The 25,878-nt window shown below is 39.5% G+C and overlaps 2 protein-coding genes across 5 annotated transcripts in view; both read right to left on the reverse strand.

The window, feature by feature from the left end:
- Positions 1 to 21,444, reverse strand: part of SLC9C2 (solute carrier family 9 member C2 (putative)) — a 100,158-nt gene extending 78,714 nt beyond the window's left edge. For 3 of the 4 annotated variants that reach the window (XM_032838802.1, XM_032838801.1, XM_032838799.1), the window contains exons 1-7: positions 21,285 to 21,444; positions 20,094 to 20,291; positions 17,975 to 18,075; positions 15,088 to 15,216; positions 11,364 to 11,529; positions 3,404 to 3,520; positions 1,960 to 2,121 (exon numbers count right to left, since the gene is read on the reverse strand). In XM_032838802.1, coding sequence (XP_032694693.1) covers positions 1,960 to 2,121; positions 3,404 to 3,520; positions 11,364 to 11,529; positions 15,088 to 15,216; positions 17,975 to 18,075; positions 20,094 to 20,229 — 811 coding nt within the window. In that variant the 5' untranslated portion in view covers positions 20,230 to 20,291; positions 21,285 to 21,444. The remainder of the gene's footprint in view (positions 1 to 1,959; positions 2,122 to 3,403; positions 3,521 to 11,363; positions 11,530 to 15,087; positions 15,217 to 17,974; positions 18,076 to 20,093; positions 20,292 to 21,284) is intronic. The other variant, XM_032838800.1, reaches the window with a different exon arrangement.
- Positions 21,445 to 23,723: 2,279 nt separating this feature from the next.
- The window catches only part of ANKRD45 (ankyrin repeat domain 45), a 51,985-nt gene continuing 49,830 nt past the window's right edge, over positions 23,724 to 25,878 (reverse strand). The window contains exon 6 of the mRNA XM_032838772.1: positions 23,724 to 24,022. Within this exon, the coding sequence (XP_032694663.1) occupies positions 23,997 to 24,022 (26 nt within the window). The 3' untranslated portion in view covers positions 23,724 to 23,996. The remainder of the gene's footprint in view (positions 24,023 to 25,878) is intronic.

The raw sequence follows: 25,878 nt of genomic DNA on the forward strand, positions 1-25,878 counted from the left end.
AAAAAATAAATGAATTAAAAAAAAAATCAATCAGTCCCTGCTGGGTAATGTCTGCCAATTTCCATGGTGTAAATGCTCCCAGTAGGGCCAATTTCAAATGATGCCGCCTGCACAGAGTTGTGAAGACATATGTGCCATCCTCTCCTGCAAGGAGGTAAGTTCTATCTCCAGCACATCAGCATGAGCAAGTCACCTAACACACATTATCTCGCTGGTGCCAGCAATAACCCTATAAATTAGGTGTCTCTATACCACTTTTATAGATGAGGAAACTAGCTAAAGCTTAGAGAGAGTGAGTAAAATCCCAAGGTCAACAAGCGAATAAACTGTGAAGTTGGGGTTTGAATTCAAGTCTGCCTAACTCCAAAGCTCTTCAAGAACTCGTATCAGTTTATTCGACCAACATGTGTTAAATTACTTTCAGGCATATGGGGAGCACTGGGCCTGTCTGGGAGGGGGACACACAGAGAAGAGAATAAATAAAAAGTTGAATAAAAGACAGCCTCCACGCCTCAAGGAACTCATGATCTAGTGGAAGAAATGGAAATATTAATTTTTAAAATTTTCTCTTCAGATATTTAAGGCATCCATAAAGGTTCACGGGGAGAAAGAAGAGAGGAAGGAAGAATGGAGGGAGGGAGGAAGGGAGGGAGGAAGAAAAAAGAAAGAAGAAGGAAATGACCCTTCAGTGAAGGCTTTCTGTAATTTTATTGATTCGGGGCAGTAAGCAGCTCCTGGGTGGCCATTTACCTACAGAGGAAGTAGCACTTTTAGGTAACGGGAGGTGGCAGGAGGAGTAATTAAGCTCTTGATATCTGAGGTCTTTCCCAGATGGAAGTTGCTCTACTGTGTGGCGTGAGAGCAGAAGCAAGATCTGACTGTCTCAGTGTAGTTATTACAGCTCTTGGGGACTGGCTACCGCCTTCAGGCCAGTAAAAACTTTAACTGCCCATCTCACTAGACTAAACCAACAAATGATCATTGCCGGGTTAGCAGTGCTAGGCTCTCCGCTTCCTGCGATTATTCCACTCCCTGCTTCTCTTCCAGACACAGGTATGCCTGATTTCTCCCTCTCTTTCCCTGCCTCCTAGCCACTGGTAAAGGCTGCCGTTCCTACAGTCTCCTCAGTCTGGTACCCACTGAATGAAAGATGGTTGGGCTGGAAAGACGTCAGGAGCATCTCTCCCAGCAAACTCATTTTAGAAATGGGCTGCTAAGGGTCAGAACAGGAATCAGCTCAATGCTGATTCCTCTTGCAGGAGACTGCTGGTGATTAAATGAAAGGTCAAGGGGTGCCTGGGTGGCTTAGTGGGTTAAGCCTCTGCCTTCAGCTCAGGTCATGATCTCATGGTTCTGGGATCAAGCCCCGCATTGGGCTCTCTGCTTGGCGGGGAGTCGGCTTTCCCCTCTCTCTCTACCTGCCTCTCTGCCTCCTTGTGATCTCTGTCTGTCAAATAAATAAATAAAAATCTTTGAAAAAAAAAAGTAAGGTCAAAAGGTGGAGCTCAAAAAGAATAATATTTACATGGAGAAGAAATACAGAGGGAAGGGATGTGGACTTGGAATTAAGGGGACCTTAGGAGAGACCGGGAAAGAGCTAGAAGTGGCAGAAGGATAGTATGACAAGATGCACAGAGGGGCTATCACAAGGAGGAAGCAAATGAGAAGAGGCCACTGGATTCAAGATCAATGAAAACCAAAGATACGGGGTGCCTGGATGGCTCAGTGGGTTAAAGCCTCTGCCTTTGGCTCAGGTCATGATCCCAGGGTCCTGGGATCGAGCCCCACATCGGGCTCTCTGCTCAGCAAGGAGCCTGCCTCCCCACCCCTCTTTCTGCCTGCCTGTCTGCCTACTTGTGATCTCTGTCTGTCAAATAAATAAATAAAATCTTAAAAAAAAATAAAGATACATAAGATTCCCTTTAAGGACAGCAGTTTTTGTATCTGCTTCTGCCTTACCAATGTAGAAAGTCATGTACACCATTGAAATGCAAAGAATGACACTGGTAAGTATATTGCTAAAGAGGTCAGTCAGTATAAACTGAATGATCCTTGCACACGAATATCCACATATTATGCTTCCCAAGATGTCCAAGCAGAGGCTCAAGATTATATGTAACTCTGGAAAAAGAAAATAAGAAAAAAAAGAAGTTGAACTATAGTTTTCATTTCTTTCACTGATGGCATTTGGGTCTATGCACTTTGGTTTGCTTTTGAGATTTTGAATGGGACCTTGTTCTTCAGCAAGTGGGAGCTTCCCAGGAAAGCCTGGCAAAACAGACACTCTGGGGGTGTATTTCCCTTACAGTCGGCTGCTGGAGGTTCGCTTCTCTGGGGACAGCAGACTCGAATGCCCTCAGAAGCCAGGCAGGGAGCATAAATGTGAAAAGCCTGTGACAAACTGGGGAGTGAATGTCTGACCAAAGGACATCCAAATTCATATTTTTTACAAACTGTGTTAGGGCCAAGCAAGTCATGTCCAGAGTCCCCATCAACCTGCTGTCTATTTGTGACCCCTGCCCCCAGCCCAGGGGCATTTGGGAAATGGAGAAGAGGAATTTTCCATAGTCACAATAAGTGAGGGCAACAGTGGCAGGAGGGAGCAGGTTTCAGGCAATGCCAAGGGTAATCCTAAATAACAGACTGCCCCACCCCAAACGCCTGTAGCTCCCCATTGAGAAGCCCTGCAAAGCCCTTTTATCATCAATATTCTTCCTCCTTTTAGCACCTCTCTCCTAAAACTATCACACCAATCAGGAGTTCACCTTTTCCCTTTTCATGCTATGATTTCCCTGCCTGCTTTCTTTTCTAGTAGAACCACATCTGGAAACCTAGCAAATGTGCTCCATATCCCAGTGAACTTAAACCACAAGAATCTATTATGGCTTCTAGGACCTGACTGCCTTCGCCCACAGGCTCAAAGTCAGGATCAGGTCAATTCTTAATATCCGCTCGCTGAGATCCAGATTGATCCAGGCAAGAAATTACTCTGAGCCAGTTGATGTGTGTGCCTGTGTGTGTCCGGGTATGAAGGAAAGAGATGAAATGGATTTCTTTAACATACTTTCTCCCTTACTGTCCAAGACAGCACATAGATGGTAATTATTTTCTTGTTATCTGATATGCTATTTTAATTGGTCCAAAAGTAAAGCATAGAGAAAGCAGTAAAGTTAAGACATCTTGAATGGGTTTTATTTTATTTTTATTTTTTAAGATTTTTTTTATTTATTTAAGTAATCTGTATACCCAACATGGGTCTTGAACTCATGACCCTGAGATAGAGAGTCGCATGCCCTCTGGTCAAACCAGACAGGCGCCCTTTAATATATTTTAATTTCAGGGTGAACTGAAATGCATCACACAAGAATGATTTTAGAAAATAAGACAAAAAAGATGCTCCTACCCGTAAATACAACCACTTGGAGACTGTTGCTCCGAAATACTCCAAAACAAATGGATGTGAAGCCACAAATGATCATTGATTCTCCTCTTATGATATCAGTATACATTTTGGAAACACCTGGAAAGGGAAATAAAAAATATAATTTAATTTGGTACATGAAAATGATGCTCTTGCACAAGAAACACAAAAATAGAAGAGAAGGAATATGTCAGACAAAAAACCAAAAAAGCCATGACTGGGATGGTTCTGTGAGACAATCACAATCACCTTTTATTTTTTTTAAAAAGATTTTATTTATTTATTTGACAGAGAGAGAGAGATCACAAGTAGGCAGAGAGGCAGGCGGGTTGAGGGGGGAAGCAGACTCCCCATAGAGCAGAGAGCCCAATGCGAGGCTTGATCCCAGGACCCTGGGATCATGATCTGAACCGAAATCAGAGGCTTCACCCACTGAGCCACCCAGGTGCCCCACAATCACCATTTTTAATCTCTCCAATGATAAAGAAACAGGACAAGAGCATTCTTTGAAGTGTCCACGGCCTCAAACCATGCTTGAGTTTTGGAATGAGACAGAGCACTTCTCAGGACACAATATTTAGCTTGAATAAACATTAATAGACTCCACAAAAATCACATTTTAGAAATAAGTACAGGGGTGCCTGGGTGGCTCCTTTGGTTGAGTGTCCAATCTTGATACACTCACACACACACTTTCTTTCTCTCTCTCTCTCAAATAATAAAAGGAAAAAAAGAAGTACAAAGGATGACCCAGCAATTCTACTCATAGACATATGCCCAAAAGAACTGAAAACCCATGTCCACACAAAAATTTGTACACGAATGTTCATAGCAGCATTATTCATAATAATTGATTGAATTATTCATCCACAGAAAAGAATGAAGTACTAACAGATACATGTTACAACATGGATGAACTTTGAAAGCATTATACAGAGTGAAAGAAGCCAAACATGGAAACCATGTTGTATGGTTTGATTTGCATGAAATGTCCAGAATAGGCAAATCCATAGACAGAAAACAGACTCAGGGTTGCTAAGGGTTTGGGCAAATGGAAGAATGAGAAGTGACTGCTAATGGGTAGGAGATTTCTTTTAGGGTGATAAAAATGTTCTAAAATTAGATAGTGATGATGGTTTTATAACTCTTCAAATATAGACCACTGAAATCTACAGTTTAAATACTTTTAAAATTTTTTCTTTTTAATTAGGCTCCACACCCGATAATGGGGCTTGAACTCATGACTCTGAGGATCAAGAATCACGGGCCCTACTGACTGAGCTAGCCACATGCCCTTGTAGTTTAAAAGGATGAATTTTATGGTATGCGGATTATATTTCAATAAAGCTGTTAATTAAATACAAAATCTTACTGGTACTTAGCATTTACAAACAGCTTAGTGTATTGGTAAATATAATAAAATTAATTGCTCTGTGATATACAGATAGAGGATGAGCGTGACTGGCACTTGTTCAACTGGTATCCCTCGTCTGATGTTGGTAAAAATACTGGTTTTATCCAGGGTGACAATGTGTCCCATTAAATGACCACTTTTCCTCATAGCCTAGGCTTCTAAGAGTGCCCACTGAGATAAAAATAAGGGGAAGTCATCAACTGGTGCTTCAAGAAAATTTCTTGGAGGGAGAGGTGACTTGGTTGAAAGGAGCATCTTTTTGTCCCTTGTTCTTCTTCCTCTTCTTACCTGAAATGTGGAATGCAATGGCCAGAATTTTAATCACCAACTTGTGATCCTGAGAGTGGAAACCATACGCAAAGAATGGGGAGCAGATAAATCTACCCTGCATTTTGCTTTAAATGTCATCTTTTAAAGCGATTTAAAATAAGAAAAAAGTCATATTTCCCCATATGTTTGCCAATTACAGTGCTTCCTATTGCTTTGTGTAGATCCAAATTTCCATTTGATGCCAGTTTCTCTCTAACTTCCTTTAACATTTTTTTTTTTTAATAGCGCAGGGCTGCTGGTGATAAATTCTTTCAACTTCAATATGTTTAAGAAAGGTTTATTTCACCTTTGCTTTTGAAAGATATTCTCATTGAGAATTCCAAGCTTTTCTTTTGGTACTTTAACAATGTCGCTCCACCATCTTCTGGTTTGCATTGTTTCTGAAAAGAAGTCATTATTATTTTTGTTCCTCTGCATATAGTGTGTCTCTTTCCCCCCCTCTGGCTGCCTTTAAGATATTCTCTTTATCATTGCTTTCTAGGAACTTGATTTTTACATGCCATGATGTAGTTTTTTGTTTCTTGGGCTCATGGTATGTTGAGCTTCTTGAAATCTGTGGCTATAAAATCTTCATCAAGTTTAGAAAATTTTCATTCATTATTTCTTCAAATATTTTTCCTTTCTTCCTGTCTCCTCTCTTTGGGGGACTTAGATATTAAGCCACATGAAGTTGTCCCACAGTGACTCACGGATGTTCTATTCGCTTCTCTTAGTCTTTCTCTCTGTGTGCTTCATTTTGGGTAGTTTCTACTGCTGATAGGAGTAAGTTCTACCCCAGCCTTAATCTTTCCTCTAATTTTTTGAACATATAGAATACAGTTACAATAACTGCTTTAAGGTTTTTGTCTACTAATTCTACCATCTGCCTCACTACTCCCTCTACTTAGTCTTTTTGTATGCTTTATGGGTTATATTTTCCTGCTTCTTTGATACCACCAAGAAGATATGACTGGCAGTTGACCTGTGACTTGGTCCTGCATGACTGAAGGCCCTTCAGCCCCTTTCCTGTCCATGGAATGTGAGTTTCACTTGCCTTTCCTGCTCCCAGAGGTTGCTCCAAGGACAGGGCCTTGAGCTAGTGATGTGGTGTTCAGAACAACTGCACCGTGTACGTGACCGGACTCAGGGAAATTCTCTAGATACACTTTCCAGATTTGGTGGACAGGTGCAGGGATGTTTCATCTTAGCCCAAGCTAAGCCTTCTATGTAAGTTTCTTTTGCTTACAAAAACTGTCAACTACTAACCTGCAGTGACCTGCCTCTTGATTTAGTCTCTCCCTGCCCTCCATGTATGCGAGTCAGTTTCAAATCACACCCAGGAAACTCCCAGGAGGGCTGCTAACCAATCTTCAGCTTACTACCTGTTGCTAGCTTTCACTGTGACAGAAGGCACAAAAATACTGGTTAAAGAGGTGTAGAAACTATTAGCACATTTGGTTTAGTTGGTCAAGAAATCCTTTCATCCTTCATCAAATTCAGTGAGTCAACCAGGAATAGGTAAAATATGAGGTCTGAAGTATGAAGATTTTTTTTTTTAAGATTGTATTTATTTGAGAGAGAGAAAGAGAGCACGAGCAGGAAGAGGGTGAGGAAGAAGGCTCCCTGCTTACCCCTGATCTGAGGCTGGATCCCAGAATCCTGGGATCATGACCTGAGCAGAAAACAGACACTTAATTGGTTGAGCCACCCACATGCCCCAGTATGAAGCTTTGACCTTGACTTACAGTGTTTAATAGCAAAATACCATAAGAATTACTTCCCCATTCTTTATTGGCTTAATGTGGAACTAACTTATGTTCTCTAATTCATTGTGAAATTTGGATAAGGAAAGAATAAAACAAAAACCCCGTACAATTTCACAACTCAGATACAACCTTAATGTTGAGGTCTTTTTCTAAGCTTATAAACTTTTTCCTCAATTGAGATCATACTAAAACTTAACATATTACTCCTTTATAAGGATGTATTCCAGATTTGTTTTAAAGCAAAAATTTCAACCCAGTACATTCTTTTCAAACAGGTAATAAATAGACAAGTTCCTTTTCTTTTCTTTTCTTTTTAAGATTTAATTTATTTATTTGACAGAGAGAGAGACAGTGAGAGAGGGAACACAAGCAGGGGAAGTGGGTGAGGGAGAAGCTGGCTTCCCGCTGAGCAAGGAACCGGATGCAGGACACTATCCCAAGACCCTGGGATCATGACCTAAGCCAAAGGCAGATCCCACGCCAAATGACTGAGCTACCCAGGTGCCCTGACAAGTTCCTTTTCTCTTGCATGTGAACACCCTCTACTTTTTGCAGTGGCTCAGGCCACAGAAACTGCAGAGTTTACACGGCACAAGGGCACCACATCAAAAGAAGCACTATTCAAGTGCTTATAGGAACTATAGTTTTGTGTATTATGATAGTTTTAGGCAGGTGGCAAAACTATCTTTCCTTAAAAAAATTAATGTATTATGACAGTTGGAAATGAACTGTTTTTGAAGAAAGGACTATTTATCTAATTCACACATAGAGCCTAAATGATGACTCTGTGAATGCCATAAAGAAAAATGATACCCCCCTAAAAATGAGCCAAAATTTATTTTACAAGGAAAAAATGTTATTGGATCCAGAATCCACATTCCACCTTGAGCATTACTGACATAAAGAAATATCAACTAAGAGCTAAATAGCTTCACTAGTTTTCTTTTAAAGAAATAGAAAACTTTCTATTATACTTCTTTTTTGAAAAAAAAATAGAATATAGAAATTGCAATAAATAATGTTCATAGTCACTTACAGTCATGAGATTTCAGAAAAAGGAGCAGGAAAAAAATGAGATGAATAAAACAGCTGGCAGATACAAATGACTAAATGAGAAAGGCAGATGAAGGAAAAATAGAGGAAAATTGTACTTAAAAAAAGAGAGAGAGAGAAAGAAAAAGTGTGAGAGAAAAAAGAGAAAGACAGAATGAGACTCTTTGAGAAGTATGACAATTTAGGATATCACTACCAAAAGTGTCTTAAAACTTATGTTTTCCCAACTGCACATATAAATGGATATAAAATTGGGAATCCCACTTGTGGGCAAGGTTGGAGGTTTCCCATTCCAGTCATAAGGCAATATATTTCCACTCAATATAAATACCTTAAAATTGGTTAGGAAAATATTTTCAAGTCAAAAACAGAAACCATAGCATCTAATCATTTCATGTTTTTACTGCTGTGTTAATAAAACATGACAACAGGGGGATGTTTCAGAGTAAAATCATCTTTTACCAAATAAGAGGGAAGTACTGCAGGACTTGAAACCCTCTTGGGAATAAGCTATTATTGAACATGTTTTTGCCCAACTATGTTCCTACCCATTTCTTTTAAATAAACTACACCCCCTTCCACTACCTGCTTTAACGTTAGCTAGTTCAAAAGGAAACTGTTCTTCCTTCTCTTTATTTTGTTCCTTTTCTCTTCTTCTTTCCTCTTCCTCTTCCTTTCTATCTCCTTCTTCTGGTGTATATATTTTTTAAATTTTTTGTGTGGTTTTAAATCTTTAAATTTTACTTGATAAATTACAGTGCAATATTGGTTTCTGGAGTAGAATTCAGTGGTTCATCACTTACATGCCACTCAGTGCTCATCACAAGTGCCCTCCTTTGTACCCTTTACCCATCTATCCCAACCTCCCATCTAACTCCCTCCATCACCCCTCAGTTTTTTCTGTATTGTTAAGCGTCTCTTATGTTTATTTCCCTCTCTCCCTTCCCCCCCATTCCCATGTATTCATTTGTTTCCTTTCTGAAATTCCACATATGAGTTGGATCATACTGTATTTGTCTTTCTCTGACTGACTTATTTCACTTAACATAATACACTCTCGTTCCATCACATTGTCACAAATGGCAAAATTTCATTCTTTTTGGTGGCTGAATGATATTCCATTGTGTATATATACTACATTTTCTTTATCCATTCATCAGTCAGTGGACATCTGGGCTCCCTCAATAATTTGGCTATTGTTGATGATACTGCTATAAACATCACGGCACATGTATACTTTTGAATTAGCATTTTTATATCCTTTGGATAAATATTTAGCAGTGCAATTGCTGCATCTAGGGTAGTTCTCTTTCCAGCCTTTTGAGGAACCTCCATACTGTTCCAGAGTGCCAGTTTGCATTCCCACTAACAGTGTAAGGGTGTTCCCCTTTCTCCACATGCTCTTCAACACCTGTTGTTTCTTGTGTTGTTAATTTTAGACATTCTGACAGGTGCGAGGTGGTATCTCATTGTGGTTTTGATTTTTATTTCCCTGATGATGAGTGATATGGAGCATCTTTTCATGTGCCTGTTAACCATCTGGATGTCTTCCTTGGAAAAATGTCTGTTCAGGGGCGCCTGGGTGGCTCAGTGGGTTAAAGTCTCTGCCTTCCACTCAGGTTATGATCTCAAGGTCCTAGGATCGAGCCCCGCTTTGGGCTCTCTGCTTGGCGGGGAGCCTGGTTCCCTGTCTCTCTCTCTGCCTGCCTCTCTGCCTACTTGTGATCTCTGTCTGTCAAAGAAAGAAAGAAAGAAAGAAAGAAAGAAAGAAAGAAAGAAAGATGTCTGTTCATGCCTTCTGCCTATTTCTTGACTGGATTTTTTGGGTTTTGGCTATTGAGTTCTTAATAGACTTTGGATACTAACCCTTATCAGATAAGTCATTTGCAAATATCTTCCCCCATTCCATAGGTTGCCTTTTGTTGGTTGTTTCCTTCACTGTGCAGAAACTTTTTATCTTGGTGAGATCCCATTAGTTCATTTTTGCTTTTGTTTCCCTTGTCTCTGGTGATGTGTCTAGGAAGACGTTGCTATGGCCAAACTCAAAGAGGTTTCTGCCTGTGTTTTCTTCTAGAATCTTGAAGATTTCTTGTCTCACATTTAAATCTTTCATCTATTTTGAAGTTATTTTTGTATATGGTATAAGAAAGTGGTCCAGTTTTGCTCTTTTGCTTGTTGCTGTCCAGTTTTTCCCAACACCATTTGTTGAAGAGACTGTCTTTTATCCATTGTATATTCTTTCCTACTTAGTTGAGGATTAGTTGACCACATAGTCGTGGGTCCATTTCTGGGCCCTCTATTCTGTTCCATTGATTTATGTGTCTGTTTTTATGCTGGTACCATACTGTCTCAATGGTTATAGCTTTGTAATAGAGCTTGAAATCTGGAATTGTGATGCTTCCGGTTTTGTTTTTCTTTTTCAGGATGCTATTCAGGGTCTTTTGTGGTTCCATACAAATTTTAGATTGTTTATTCTAGCTCTGTGAAAAATGCTGGTGTTATTTTGATCGGGATTGCATTAAATGTGTAGCTTGCTTTGGGAAGTATAGACATTTTAACAATGTTTGTTCTTCCAGTCCATGAGCATGGAATGCTTTTCCATTTCTTAGTGTCCTCTTCAATTACTTTCTTAAGTGTTTTATAGTTTTCAGAGTACAGATCTTTTACTTCTTTGACTAGGTTTATTCCTAGTTATCTTACTGTTTTGGTGCAATTGCAAATGGGATCAATTCCTTGATTTATTTTTCTGCTGCTTCCTTATTGGTATATAGAAATACAACAGATTTCTGCACATTGATTTTACATCCTGCAACTTCACTGAATTCATGTATTAGTTCTAGCAACTTTTTGGTGGAGTCTTTGGGTTTTCTACATAGAGTTTCATGTCATCTGGAAAGAGTGAAAGTCTGACTTCTTCCTTGCCCATTTGGATAACTTTTATTTCTTTTTGTTGTCTGATTGCTAAGGCTAAGGCTCCCAGTACTATGTTAAATAGTAATAGTGGAGTGCACATCGAAAGGGAGGCAGTTCTAACAAAAGGTAGCAAGGCCTTGGAAAACTTTCACTGAGGATAGGGCAGAGTTTCTACCTTGAGACTTAGAATTCAGTGGAATGGAATAAGAATGCTAATTTTTATCACCTTCTAGAAAAGTTATTTTTCTTCTTAAAAAAATTCTTTGAGATTATAATTGGTGCTATTTATCCCAGATTTGGGGTTGCCTTATTTGCATGGCATCTTTCAAGTCCATCAATGTCCCATCTCCAAGAAAAATAGCATAAATATCTACCCTGCTGCATGTATAATTCATGCAAAAAAAAAAAGAAAAGAAAAACTAAGATTAAAAAAAAAAAACTTATCTCTATATCTCCAAGGTAAGAGAGAGAAATAAATCTGACATACCAATAGTTTTCAGTGAATTCACAGAATGAATAGGGTCTGTCATGCCAAGGGTCATGCTAAAGAGTAGGGAAGTCTGCAAATCCCAGAAATCTCTATTGAATTTCAGAACCACGTATCCAATTATGATGAATGACACAACAAAGCTAATTAATCCTGTTAATAAGACCTGTGAAACCAATTCATAACACAGAGTTAGATTCAACATTTAAAGATGGCATGGGTGCATTTACTTATGGAAGAATCAGATCTTAGTTATATATTTTATATGACTACTCTGAAAAATAACTTTAAAAGGTATTCTAGGTTACCTGCCTCAAAGAAACCATCCTTTCCAAACAAAAGAAATTCTATCTTATTGTTACAAGAGCAATTCACTAATCTTTCTCTTTTTTAGTCCAACTTAATAGTTCCCAACATCAAAATGTTCTTAAAATGGAATGCCATTTTTTCCTGCTTCTGTGTGAAATGTTGCCTGGTTTCCTCAGTGTTGATTTACAGGGCTCTAGGCAGAAAGAGAGGTAAAACAAAGGGCAAAAAGCACATTCTGGCTGATTTGGCTCCTTATTAAGTGCTTTCTGGAAGCCTTACTCAACAGACTTTTGTATATATTTCACTAGTCACACTCTCTTTCTGAGGCTACCCAGCTACCACTTGCTGGGAAATAGAATAATTCACACTGGGCCCACTACCACACCAAGCAAAATCTAGTAAGTTTCTGTTATGAGAAAGAGAGAATGCATATCAGATAGGCAAGCAGTGTCTGCCTCAAAACATAAATTAAAAATTAGTTTTAAAAAAGCAAAAGAAATAGGACTGCTTGGGTTGCCAAGTTGGTTAAGCATCTGCCTTTGGCTCAGGTCATGATCCCAGGGTCTTGGGATTGAGTCCTGCATTGTGCTCCCTGATCAGTGGGGAGCCTGCCTCTCCCTCTCTGTCTGCAACTCTCCCTGTTTGTGCTCTCTATCAAATAAATAAATAAAATCTAAAAAAATAAAAGGAAATAGATTTGGACTTGTTTCTCAATATAATTTTGCACTTTGCATTTACCTTTGCTTCTCATTCTTTCTTCCCTTTATTTATTGAATTTCTATTTTTTATTAAGCTAGAGAACAATATAAAGACTCCTCAAAAAACTAAAGCTAGAAGTATCATAAGATCCTGTAATCTCACTTCTAGGTATTTTTTTTTTCATTTTTAAATTTATTTATTTTTTTAAATAAACATATAATGTATTTTTATCCCCAGGGGCACAGGTCTGTGAATCGCCAGGTTTACACACTTCACAGCACTCACCATAGCACATACCCTCCCCAATGTCCACTCCCCTCCCCCAAACCCCCTCCCCCCAGCAACCCTCAGTTTGTTTTGTGAGATTAAGAGTCACTTATGGTTTGTCTCCCTCCCGATCCCATCTTGTTTCATTTATTCTTCTCCTACCCCCCCTTAACCCCCCATGTTGCATCTCCACTTCCTCATATCAGGGAGATCATATGATAGTTGTCTTTCTCAGATTGACTTACTTCGCTAAGCATGATACCCTCTAGTTCCATCCACATCGTCGCAAATGGCAAGATTTCATTTCTTTTGATGACTGCATAGTATTCCATTGTGTATATATACCACATCTTCTTTATCCATTCATCTGTTGATGGACATCTAGGTTCTTTCCATAGTTTGGCTATTGTAGACATTGCTGCTATAAACATTTGGGTGCATGTGCCCCTTCGCATCACTACGTTTGTATCTTTAGGGTAAATACCCAGTAGTGCAATTGCTGGGTCATAGGGTAGTTCTATTTTCAACACTTCTAGGTATTTTTGTCCAAAGAAAACAAAACACTAATTCAAAAAGATATATGCATCCCTGTTTATAGCAGCATTTTTACAATAGCCAAGATATGAAAGCAACCTAAGTGTCTGTCGATAGATGAATGGATAAAGATATGGCACATATATTTATTTATTTATTTTTAAGATTTTATTTATTTATTTGACAGACAGAGATCACAAGTAGGCAGAGAGGCAGGCAGAGAGGGAGAGAGAGGAGGAAGCAGGCTCCCTGCTGAGCAGAGAGCCTGATGTGAGGCTTGATCCTAGGACCCTGGGGTCATGACCTGAGCCGAAGGCAGAGGCTTTAACACACTGAGCCACCCAGGTACCCCTGGCACATATATTTAAAGGGCTATGACTCGGCCATAAAAAAAACGAAATTTTGCCCCTTGTGACAACATGGATGAACTTAGAGCGTATTGTGCTAAGTGAAATAAGTCAGGATGAAAAAGACAAATACTGTATGATTTCATTCATGGTGGAATCTAAAACAAACAAACAAACAAACAAAAGCCAGAAATAAACTCATAAATACAGAGAACGAACTAAAGTTTGCCAGAAGGGAAAGGGGTGGGGGATGGGCAAAATAGTAGAAGGGGCCTAAGATGTACAAACTTTCAGTTATAAAATAAGTCACGGGGATAAAAGTACAGCATGGGAAATATGGCCATTAATATTGTAAATCTTTGTATGATGACAAATGGTAACTACACTTATCATGGTGAGCTTTTCATATGTATATAATTATCAAATCACTAGGATATATACCTGAAGTTGATATAATATTGTATGTCAACTATACTTCAAGAATGAATAAATAAAACAAACAAAATTCTTCCACACATAGGGAACAAAATAATTAATGGCCCAAAGAAAAAATATAGTAAAAGTTTTAGGTAGGTTTGGGATGATAATGAGAGCATTAAAAATCATGGGGGACCTGGATGGCTCGGTTGGTTAAGCATCCGACTTGATTTCTACTCAGGTCATGATCTTAGGATTGGGAGACAGAGCCCTTTGCTGCTCTGCACTGGGCGTGGAGCCTGCTTATGGTTCTCCCGCTGCCCCTCCCCCAGTGCCATGTGTGTAGACCCACAGGTGTGTGTGCACTCCCCCCCCCCTCTCTAAACAAAACAAAAACAAAAAACACTAAAAATCAAAACATGGTGAAGCTAAAAGAGTAGTTACAGCAAAATTTAAAATCTTAAGTGTACAAAATACAAAAAATAAGAAAACTAAAAATCAATCAACTAGCCTCTAACTCAAGGTGTTAGAAAAAGTACAGAATAAAACTAAAGAAATAAAATGTGTTCTTTGAAAGAAAAAGTAAAATCATCTGACAAGCCATGATTAAGAAAAAGAGAAGCCACAAGTAAAACAATGTCAGCAGTGACAACAGGTAAATCTACAGATATATTTGAGATGAAGTCAGATAGGAGATCAGAATCTAAGCTCTGCCATTTATCAGCCTTGTGACCTCTGAACTTCAATTTGTTTACATACAAAATAGAGATACTTGTTCAGTGCCTCATCACAGTGGTCACTCAGCAAATATTTATTCCTTCTCCCTCCTCCTCACTCCCTTTTAATTAGTGGTTTCACGGAATAAGGAGGATAGAACAACTAAACTGTGAGATTTGCGAATGATTAATCTTCTTTATAGACAAACATATTTTCTGCTAACATAAATAAGCAAGATTGGGGCGCCTGGGTGGCTCAGTGGGTTAAGCCTCTGTCTTTGGCTCAGGTCATGATCTCAGGGTCTCTGCTGAGCAGGGAGTCCGCTTCCCCCTCTCTCTCTGCCTGCCTCTCTCCCTACTTGTAATCTCTCTCTCTCTCTGTCAAATAAATAAATAAAGCAAGATTGACCATAATTTTTTTAATTGTGTTCTTACCTGCCAAAACACATTCTTGAGGATATAAAAGTCCACATCCAAAGCAGCCATAAATATAATTATAGGTGCAAAATAACAATAAAGTGAAAAACTTGGTGTTCTTAGAAGAGGGTAGACAATTTGGTACACCTAAAGTAACAAGGACAAATAAGAAATTAGTTGTCTGCCATTTGGTGGTATTAAAAATTAGTAGTAGGTCACTCTGGAAAACAGCATGGAGGTTCCTCAAAATGTTGAAAATAGAACTACCCTATGACCCAGCAATTGCACTACTGGGTATTTACCCTAAAGATACAAACGTAGTGATCCGAAGGGGCACGTGCTCCCGAATGTTTATAACAGCAATGTCTACAATAGCCAAACTATGGAAAGAACCTAGATGTCCATCAACAGATGAATGGATAAAGAAGATGTGGTATACATACACAATGGAATACTATGCAGCCATCAAAAGAAATGAAATCTTGCCATTTGCGACGACGTGGATGGAACTAGAGGGTATCATGCTTAGCAAAATAAGTCAATCTGAGAAAGACAACTATCATATGATCTCCCTGATATGAGGAAGTGGAGATGCAACATGGGGGGTTAAGGGGGTAGGAGAAGAATAAATGAAACAAGATGGGATCGGGAGGGAGACAAACCATAAGTGACTCTTAATCTCACAAAACAAACTGAGGGTTGCTGGGGGGAGGGGGGTTGGGAGAAGGGGGTGGAGTTATGGACATTGGGGAGGGTATGTGCTATGGTGAGTGCTGTGAAGTGTGTAAACCTGGCGATTCACAGACCTGTACCCCTGGGGATAAAAATATATGTTTATAGAAAATAAAAAAAATTAGTGGTAGGTAATTTGAGGTATTAGAAATTGATGTGATATCAATCATTGTAAGTTTTAGTATATTCTAATCTGCAACTATCTGCAATTATCTACAAGACCAGTCCTGAGGGTTTTGTAGATTTCTTGATCTGACTGTCCAGAAGAGTTGCATGTACAGTCCTCTATTCACCAGAGAATTGTGTGAGTTTGGGCTACATAAACATTGTTTGTGATAAGTACTGTAATCAGCATTTTCACAAGTGATACCCCTGCCACTGGTGATCCCTGACATGACTTTAGGTATCCACAGATAAGTATTTTTTTATTTGACTCTTAGATATTTATTCTAATTTGCATTAAGAAACAGAAAAGAGAAACTTGCACAGGTACTTATGATTTCACAAACATTCGCTTAAGATTTTTCATTTCTCCTTCAGCGAGCTGGGGCACCTGGGCAGCTCAGTTGGTTGAGCATCTGACTTTCGTTTTTGGCTCAGGTTGGGATCTCATGGGTTGTAGGACTGAGCCCCAGGTTGGATCCCTGCTCAGCCAGGAGTCTGCTTAAGATTCTCTCCCACTGCCCTCCTGTCTCCTGCACTCCCTCACACTGGTGCGCTCTCTCTCTCTCAAATAAATAAATCAATCTTTAAAGAAAATAATAAAGTCCTTCAGTGAATCAAGTAGAGAAAAATAACATATAGATAATAGCACATACTGTGTATATAAGACATAAATCATGAAGGTTGTACATTTAAAAGTTTTGGGCTCAACTGATACTTTATTCTTCGTTACTTAACCTCCTTGTGCCTCAGTTTCCTCATCTGTAAAATGGGATAGAATACCTACTTCCACTGAGTTTCTGTGAAAGTGAATGAATTAACTCAAGAATTAGTAAGAAGTTGAGCATAGCATAACACAGAGAGAAGTCGAATCACTACTTTGGATACCTAAAACTAATGTAACATGATGTGTCAACCATACTCAAATAAAACACATTTTTAAAATTAAACAGCTCCATTTTTAACTGGAAAAAAGAATAAATAATAAGTTAATAAACTAATAAACACAAAACACTTTAAAGAGAACCGGGCATATAGTAAACACTCAAAAGATGTTAGTAGTAATGCGGGTGTTTCAGAAGAGTAACAAGAGGCTTTTAAAAATCCTAGACAGAGGGGTGCCTGGGTGGCTCACTGGGTTAAAGTCTCTGCCTTCGGCTCAGGTCATGATCCCAGGGTCCTGGGATTGAGCCCCGCATTGGGCTCTGTGCTCAGTGGGTAGCCTGCTTCCTCCTTTCTCTCTGCCTGCCTCTCTGCCTACTTGTGATCTCTGTCCGTCAAATAAATAAATAAAATCTTAAAAAAAAAAAATCCTTGACAGATACAAGCATCATCTCCATTTAAAAAAAAATAAAAGTGGAGACTAGTTGTTATTGATCACATGTTATGCATTTGAAATCAAGAGTTAGTAAATTAAGAAAATTTTTCTTGTATCTATCTATATTATATATTATATGACACATTTTGCATTGAATGTAACAATTAGGGAAGAGTAACCATGTTTCATTATGACAGTAACAGCTGCCTTTGATAATGTCTCTACATTATCATTATCTGCATTGTGTTGCAGACAATAAAGTCTGTGTACAGACATGGGAAAGAAACAAGAGCGAGCCTTCCAAAGCAGAACCCAAGATGCAACCCAATTTTACTCACTTCCATACTAATATCTTATCTTAAGGACCTCTAATTTATATGTCTTCTATTGTATGGTTTTTCATTTTCAAAATTCATAATACCAGATGAATTTTTTCAGTAGCTGTTCACATTTTTTAAATTTTTATTTTTTTATTTAAGGTGGGTGTGGAGCGCAACCCCAGGTTCCGAACTCACAACCCCGAGATCAAGAGTCAGACACTTACCAACTGAACCACCCAGGAATACCAGCTGTTTCCTTTTTTTTTTTTTTTAATTCCATACATTCACAGATGGGGTGAGAGTAGACCTTGATTTTGGTCTCTGTTCTTTACTAACTTATTATTGTACATACATACATAAGGTACATACATACCTTAACAGAACTGTGAGCCAGTTGTCCTATCACAAACCCTGACACTGAAAGAATTATCAAGACAGTGACTTCAAAACTCCTTAAGTAGGTCCTCAAAAATCCTGAAGAAATACATGTATGTGTTATTTAGACATAATGTATAGTTTCAAAACATTTAATATCCCGTTTCTCTATTTCATTTTAAACTTCCTGAGTGTCACATCATATAAAAAACAATTGACAGCTCTTACAAATGCTGTCTCTTAAGAAACACATAATGAAGCTTTTCTTACAGGTGAATCTGGAAAATATTGAAGTTCCAACAATCTCCCATTTGCCCACTGACAGGCACATTATGATCACTGTACAAGAGGATCTATGGATCTGATGACGAGAGATTACAAAAAGTCAAACGTCGTATCTACCTGGTATACCTTTTATTAGTAATTACTTATCCTAAACTACAGCAACATATATTCTATAGTTTTCCTAAAAGCCAGAAATACTTTCAACTGAGCTCTAACTAGAGGGAAAACTGCCTTCACCAGACAAGTCACAGGAGACCTGTGTTATTGTCTACGCGCATTTTCTTACCTTGCCACTCTCTCCTCTGTTCAATATTATTCAGCTCATTCCCTCCAGAAGCAATGTATGGACTATAATCCAATCACTTTATGCCTAGGGCAAGATTCATTGGCATTCCAGATTCTGCATTTCCTGTCTTCCAGCTGAATTAGTGCATATTTATTGAATACTTCTTTTGTGTAGAGCTGAAGAAATGTTTCTCCAACTATTTCTGCAATGCCCCTTACTGCTGAGCACTTATCTCTATGTAATCATTAAGGATCTAGAGCTGGTGAGATTCATGGTCACCAGCACCTCCTAGTACCACAGGGGACCAACATTATCAGTGTGTGCTTTCAAGGCTCGCCCCAGAGGAGGTGATTTTACTCTCTGACAAGTAAAATGGAAGACGAGTATTTGCTTCATCATTTCTTTATAGTCTTCCCAATTCCAGAAAGGATTTTAAAGCAGCTGACCTTTTTTCCCCCAAAGATAAATGTTCTAAAGAGCACTAGAAACTTTTCCCTCATCACTAGCATTGAACTGGGGGAATAAAGTACCTGTGTTTTTCAATCTGGTAATTCATCCGTGTGACTATCATTCACCATTCCTACTGAATTCTTTTTTTTTAACATTTTATTTATTTGACGCACAGAGAGAGATCACAAGTAGGCAGAGCAGCAGGCTCCCTGCTGAGCAGAGAGCCCGATGCGGGGCTGGATCACAGGACCCTGAGATCATGACCTGAGCTGAAGGCAGAGGCTTAACCCACTGAGCCACCCAGGCGCCCCTCCTATTGAATTCTTTTTTTTTTTTTTAAGATTTTATTTATTTATTTGACAGAGAGAGATCTCAAGTAGGCCGAGAGGCAGGCAGAGAGAGAGAGAGAGAGGGAAGTAGGCTCCATGCAGAGCAGAGAGCCTGATGCGGGACTCGAACTGAGGACCCTGAGACCATGACCTGAGCCGAAGGCAGCGGCTCAACCCACTGAGCCACCCAGGCGCCCCTCCTATTGAATTCTTAATGATCATTTAAGAGTCCCTTAATTGTGAAGTCTCTCCTAATTCCCCACTAGGGGTTGGAGTGAGGGGATGTTCCCTGCAGTAAAATCACATCAAAAGCTATAATAAAACGGACAAAACTAATTGCAACAACTGTGCAAATTGTGGAACAAATGTCTGGGTCCTATTTGCCCCCATTGCCCCGTTCTCATCCCAGATACATGTTGGTTAGGTTGGGCCTGGCAGGAGGCAGCCTGAGGCTTTCTAGGCCACCACTGGACAGTTAGAGCAACCCCATGGCATCATAATTCCTGTCTTCCCAGTGAGAGGACTCCTTGAGGTTAAGGAACTGTCTGACTCCCCTTCTGCCTACCACTCTGCTGTGCTCAGCACATGCCCCTGAAGGAAGGAACATAGTATTGATGCTACTGATAATTAAATGAAGCCACCCTGCCAGTGTTCACTCACATCTTAACAGTTCCACCAGACTTCTTTTGATGACGTTGTGATGGCTTTCTGCCCTGAGAAAGGTTCAGAGGGCAGAGGAAAGATGAAATTTAGAAACAAGCACTTACCTCCCAAAACAACAATGGAACACACAAGTGTTAGGAAATGTCCATTTACAATGGTGTAGGTGGCTGAGCGCCCACAGAGTAAGTCAGGTCTGTTACCTTCTCTTTGCATCCAGAAGGAAGAGTTCGTGTTTGGCATTGCTTTTTCAGTCCTAACTTGAATTTATATAGGAGTTATTATTTTCACCACCACAGACTAACCTGTTAGGATACGCAAAAAAAGAAGAAAAGGAGTGCGGCATCCACATTCTTTCTACCTAAGATGGTACCACCCTCGGATCTGAGCACCTTTCTTCTTGTCATGAAGCACACACTGATACTTTCTCTTCTACCTCTTGCTCCAAGATCATATCATAGGAACACCAAGAACACTTCCTCCACACTTCTACATATACTAGGGGAGCAACAGCACTGATTTCTGCACGTAATCATTGTATGAGTGGTGTGTTTGCCTTCCTCATTGAATAGTGAGTTTCTCAAGGCCCAGGGTTGGATATTTTTTTTCCTTAAGGCTGTGCACACAGTATGTGGCCCATAATACGCTCTCCATAATATTTGATCAACTGAACTTTTTTGGAGCAGTACCTCTTCCTCTATGGGTACAAGTCATTCTGGAATTCCCCTTTACTACGTCAGTCCCATGTCCCTTTTCTCCTCTCTTGGGCCCCTCCAAACCCCAAATGGGAAATGAGGTCAAAGTTGAGTCACACCAGATAAGGTTGGGATGGAGAAGTGGGATGAATAACCTAAAACAAAGGAAAAGACTAAAATTGTGGTTTTGTCATACAATGCCTTTAAGTGAATTAGAAAAAGTTCCCCTTCCCGATGACAGGGCACGTGGCTTGGCACATAAATAATAGGTTTGATTTCAGTCCAAGAACCTACCCTCAGCTGGCACCCTTGTGCAGAATATAGCCTGCAAAAATCTACGTGGTGGTCCTGAGAAGGACTCATTCGGTTTTATGTTTCCCTGCAGTTAAACTTAACCTAAAAATTCCTAGAGGTTCCTGAAGTATCCCCAATAATCTTTGGTTCTTTGTTTTGTACTTGTTTGGTCTATAAGCCACAATGATCCTGGTGTGAAGCAGAAATGGGCCAGAAATGAGATTCAAAATGCTACATCTTCAAATCACTTCACCTGTCCCTCAAATTGCCCTTCACGTCCTTGGCATCCTCACCTCCTTCCATCCCCACCTGTCATTACAGCATCACGCTCAAATCAAGTTCTCCAAACTACCAAGACCAGAGTTACCGTCTTCCAAGGCCAAGCTGGTTCTGAGTTGAAATCAAGATGAAGGCTCTTGAAAATCACAAAGAAAAATGCTCAGCTCTGCTGGCTGTTTGCCAGGGACAGTACTGCCAACTGATATCACACCCAAAGTCATTTCCATGCCTAAGTCCCATTGGTTGCTTGCCAACTTAATTTCACTCTGATTGGCTACATATAACATCCCCACCCCCAACCCCGAAGCAGCTAAGTGATCCAGTTCCAGGGAAGCTTGCTGGAGCTGTGTCTATACCCACAACTGTTTTAACTGATTTTCTTTGCCTGACATAATAGCTGAAATGGTCATTCACCATGTAGACAGAAGATCCTCTTATATGTTTTTAAATATATATTCTGTTTTTCATTCTCCAGCCCTAATCCTCTTCAACACTACCTGCTCTCCTATCTGACTTTTTCATTCCTCCTTTCCCATTTTATCTTTTTCTACCTATCTCTTCTTTTTGATGGGAATTTCTCACTTTTGGCCCAACATTACTCACTCTTCACAGGAGGACAAACGTATCCCAAATTCTGTGATGTCAAAATTAATATATTTTTGCCTCAAATCTAATCACTAAAAACACAGTACAAGTTTAAACAAATGAACAGCTAATCAATTTATAGTTTCCTTCCAAGGAGGTTATTTTGTGACAATGAAATTCTACTCATTCTTATGTCATACTAGTATAATACTCTTCCCCAGGGCACCAAGAATAGTACCACAGCAGTGAGATTACAAAATCTATAATCAATCTTCTCCATTACTATATATCAAAGAATGTTTCAATTCAAAGTCTCAATTCCTACTTGCAACTAAAGAGTTTTAGTCAACAGCTTTATGTCTGGCCCTGATTGAAGCAACCACCTTTGGTACCCATATACCATTCTCCAAAATTTTTCCTTCAGCATTTTGTTGTTTTCTGGTATGGTTCTTTTAAACCATTCAGCCAATAAAGCCATCTTATTCACAGGCTGTCTCTTGAGATACCCATTCCTTACTCTTTCCCATGCCCACCCTTAACTCTCCTAGTTACCAAGTTCACTACTCTTTCTCCCATTTCATCTTTATGTTATCTGTACTGCTGGTCACCTTGAATTCTCTCAACTGCTTTCATATCATTTTGAGTAATGTCCTTTCACCTTCTATCTAGTTTCTATCCTGCTGTTCCCTCAGATTCACCTGGGTCACCTAGACCTTACAGGAAAGTCTCATGAAACTTTACATTCCAAAATTCAGATTCTCCATGGCTTTTAGAAAAATCTTCATACCTTGAGAAAAATTGGACAAAATTCATAGTTGGCTCTAGATTACATAGTTCTGCTAGAGACAGAGTATAACTAAAATATAGAGATGATCAAATTTCTTTAACTCATAATCTTTCCCATAGAACTCAAAAAAAAGCAATAATAAATCATATTTCACCAGTTTTGGTAGAGCCAGCTGAGTAGACTATGATAGCTTTAGGAGCTGAGGGCTGAGAGGCTGCCCAGTATGTTTCCCCCAACTGCATATTCTGAAAATAGACTATATTATCTGGCTGAAACAATGCTGGTCAGTCATATTTTCTCATCCCCCTATATAATAGTCGGTTCAGGAATGGGCACAGGACTCAGGACCAATCAGATGGTTTCTAAGCTTGATATATACCATTATTGACAGAGAGCTATTTTCTTTGCATTTTGGTTTAGCTATGACAATGATTGCCTCCAGCAGATAGAGGTCATCTTCCTAGATGCACTGAGAAAGCCCATCTCAAGGCACAGACGTTCCAGGAGGCACCACCTTAGATATCTCTAAGGTCTTATGACCTCACAATCTCACCTGAGATTCTTATCTTTTCTCAGAATCCATTTCCTAGTTTGAGAACTTTTTGCCATCTAGAAAGGCTAGGCATGAGAAACAATATTATTTTTAAACCCAGTGAGTACTGGCTGCATTATATTTCTTTTAAATTTCATTTGAAAACTGAACTGTTCTTTTCAGCTCATCTCTCTTCTCATATTGCCGTAAAAGCCAAGTGGCACTTGACTACTATCTAGGAAAATCCTTACCATGATCATTAAGTTCATTACTTACACAACAGTGTGATTGAATTTACCACCATCACCTAACAAGGGCCCCTTTTCTCCAGCTTCTACTATCGCTTTCCTCTCTTATAACTCCCACTAATCACCTCCGAGAGGCCTTTAAACATTGTGCAGGTTTTCACTGACACTCTCTTCTAGACCCTTTGGGCTTCTGTCTGTCATCCAATCCCAAAAAGGCAATACCACATATTTTAGGGTTTGTTACATCCATTTCTCACTCCAGAGTCCAAAATTGGTATGTTATATATTGCAGCATAACAAACAGACACAAAGCTTTGTAGGTTAAAACAACAACAATCATTTATTTAACTGAAATCTACAATTTTCACAGGACTCAACAGAGAAGGCTTCTCTTTGCTCCATATAGCACTGGCTGTGGTGGCTTGATTGGAGGATCCACTTCCAAGATGTCTCACTCCTATGGCTGGCAGGTTGGCGGGGGACTGCTAGCTGGAGCTCAGACAGGGCTTCGGGTTGGGGCCTCAGTTTCTGTCCACATGGGTCCTTCCATACAGACTGGTTCCCAAGACTGGGCATCTCAAAAGAACTAGCTAGAGACTGAATCCCTTTTTATGATCTATGGAAATCACATAGTATTACTTCCACTATAATCACAGGCCTGCCCAGATTCAAGAGGAGAAAACAGAGACCCTCCTCTCTCTGTGAGGAAGGTCATGATCACATTGTAAGAAGAACATGTTGGGCAGGAGATGTGGCCAACTTGGAGAATATAATGTATCACAGATCAAGTGTCAATATATTGTCAGTCCTTTACAACTCGGGGCATCATGTTAACCTAAATAGCATTCTGCCCGCTTCAGCTCAGTCTGGACAGTTGTTCTCCAAGGCTGGACCATAAACCAGTGGTGATTCATGACAAAAGTTCCAGCACACATGGCAAAATGAGAAAAATATACAAGTCCATAATTAAGCTTAATTTATTCAATTTAAAGGGCAGAGCCTTACAATGAATCATACCTTTGGTTCTTTTCTGATGTTAAAATGTCTCTTATTAAGTAATAGTGATAGCAGATAGTAGTTGTTTTCTTAGTGATGTCATTTCAATGTCCTCCATTTTTTCACATTTTTTTCCAGTGAAAATACAGAAGTCTTAGAAACCACTGTCTAGAGTTTATCACAGCACTGAATTTAGCCTTTGCTTGACCACTTCTCAAATAATGTGATTTAATTTACTAGTATGCAAACTGAAATTATTCTGTGGGTGTTCAGAAAACATCTGCAGCTACCTGTAACAGTTCAAACTCAAAACACAAGGGTATTTTAACTCTCCTATGAATATATATATAATTCAATGCAATGACAGATCACGAGAAGTACTATAGCTCTCAAAACTCAGATCCTCACATCAATTGAATCTTTGAAGTGAGATCCAGGAATCCCTTAGTAATCACCAGGTTCACATGACTACAGAGTCATGTAGAATCCAAGGTAAAGGTCAGAAAATAGAAGGTTATGGAGAAAATTAGATACATAGTCATGATGCTGTGTGTACATGCGGCTAGTCTACTGGGAGAGTGGGAGTAAAAATGGGGCACTGGCACAAACAAGATATGCAGAGGAGGGTTCGGGAGTCATTTTTAGAAAAGGTGAATAAGTTCTATAAATGAAGGAAGACTAGTGAGCTCCAGGAATAAGGTAGCACCAAAAGAGAATTTATTCAACTGTTATTTATTAACTTACTATCTTACAGGCGTTATGGTATGAAGAAAAATATGACAAAACCCCTACTCTCAAAAAGCTCACAATTCACATGGGGAGGCAAACATGAACGATTAAATAGAATATATATGTAGCTATTAGCACTATGGGTGCCCCAAAGGAGGAGGGAACCTAACACTGGGAACAGAGAAGGCCATGCGGTGGAGAGTTACAGACTTCTTTGCCAAGGGTCAGAATTGTGGTGTTTGTTTTTTTTTTCCTTTTTACAGCTTTATTGAGGTATACCTGGCATATAAAATTGTAAGCCAGGACTGACTTTCGAGAAGTTTCCGTTGCTGGAGACAAAATGAAGAACAGGAGCTGGTGTTTGGTTCATATAACAAAAGATCATCAATTGGATACTTTATAAACAATAAACATTTATTTCTTACAGTTCTGGAGGCTGGGAAGTCCAAGATCATGGTGCCAGAAGATGCACTGTCTGGGGAGAGCCCATCTCCTCAACGCATGTCTTTTCACTATAACCTTGCATGGTGCATGGGGCAAGTCTTTCATAAGGCAAGACCTTCGAAAAGCCCCATCTCCTAACACCTTCACATTAGGCATTAGGTCTTAACATATGAATTTGGGGGGATACAAGCACATTCAGACCATAGAAACTAGTGAAGGTGTTAGAAAAGGAGATTGTTAAAAAAGAAAAGGGACTGGGGCGCCTGGGTGGCTCAGTGGGTTAAGCCTCTGCCTTTGGCTCGG

This window comes from Lontra canadensis, unplaced genomic scaffold (assembly GCF_010015895.1).
Source record: "Lontra canadensis isolate GAN:19392208 unplaced genomic scaffold, GSC_riverotter_1.0 scaffold106, whole genome shotgun sequence".
Classification (NCBI taxonomy): domain Eukaryota; kingdom Metazoa; phylum Chordata; class Mammalia; order Carnivora; family Mustelidae; genus Lontra; species Lontra canadensis.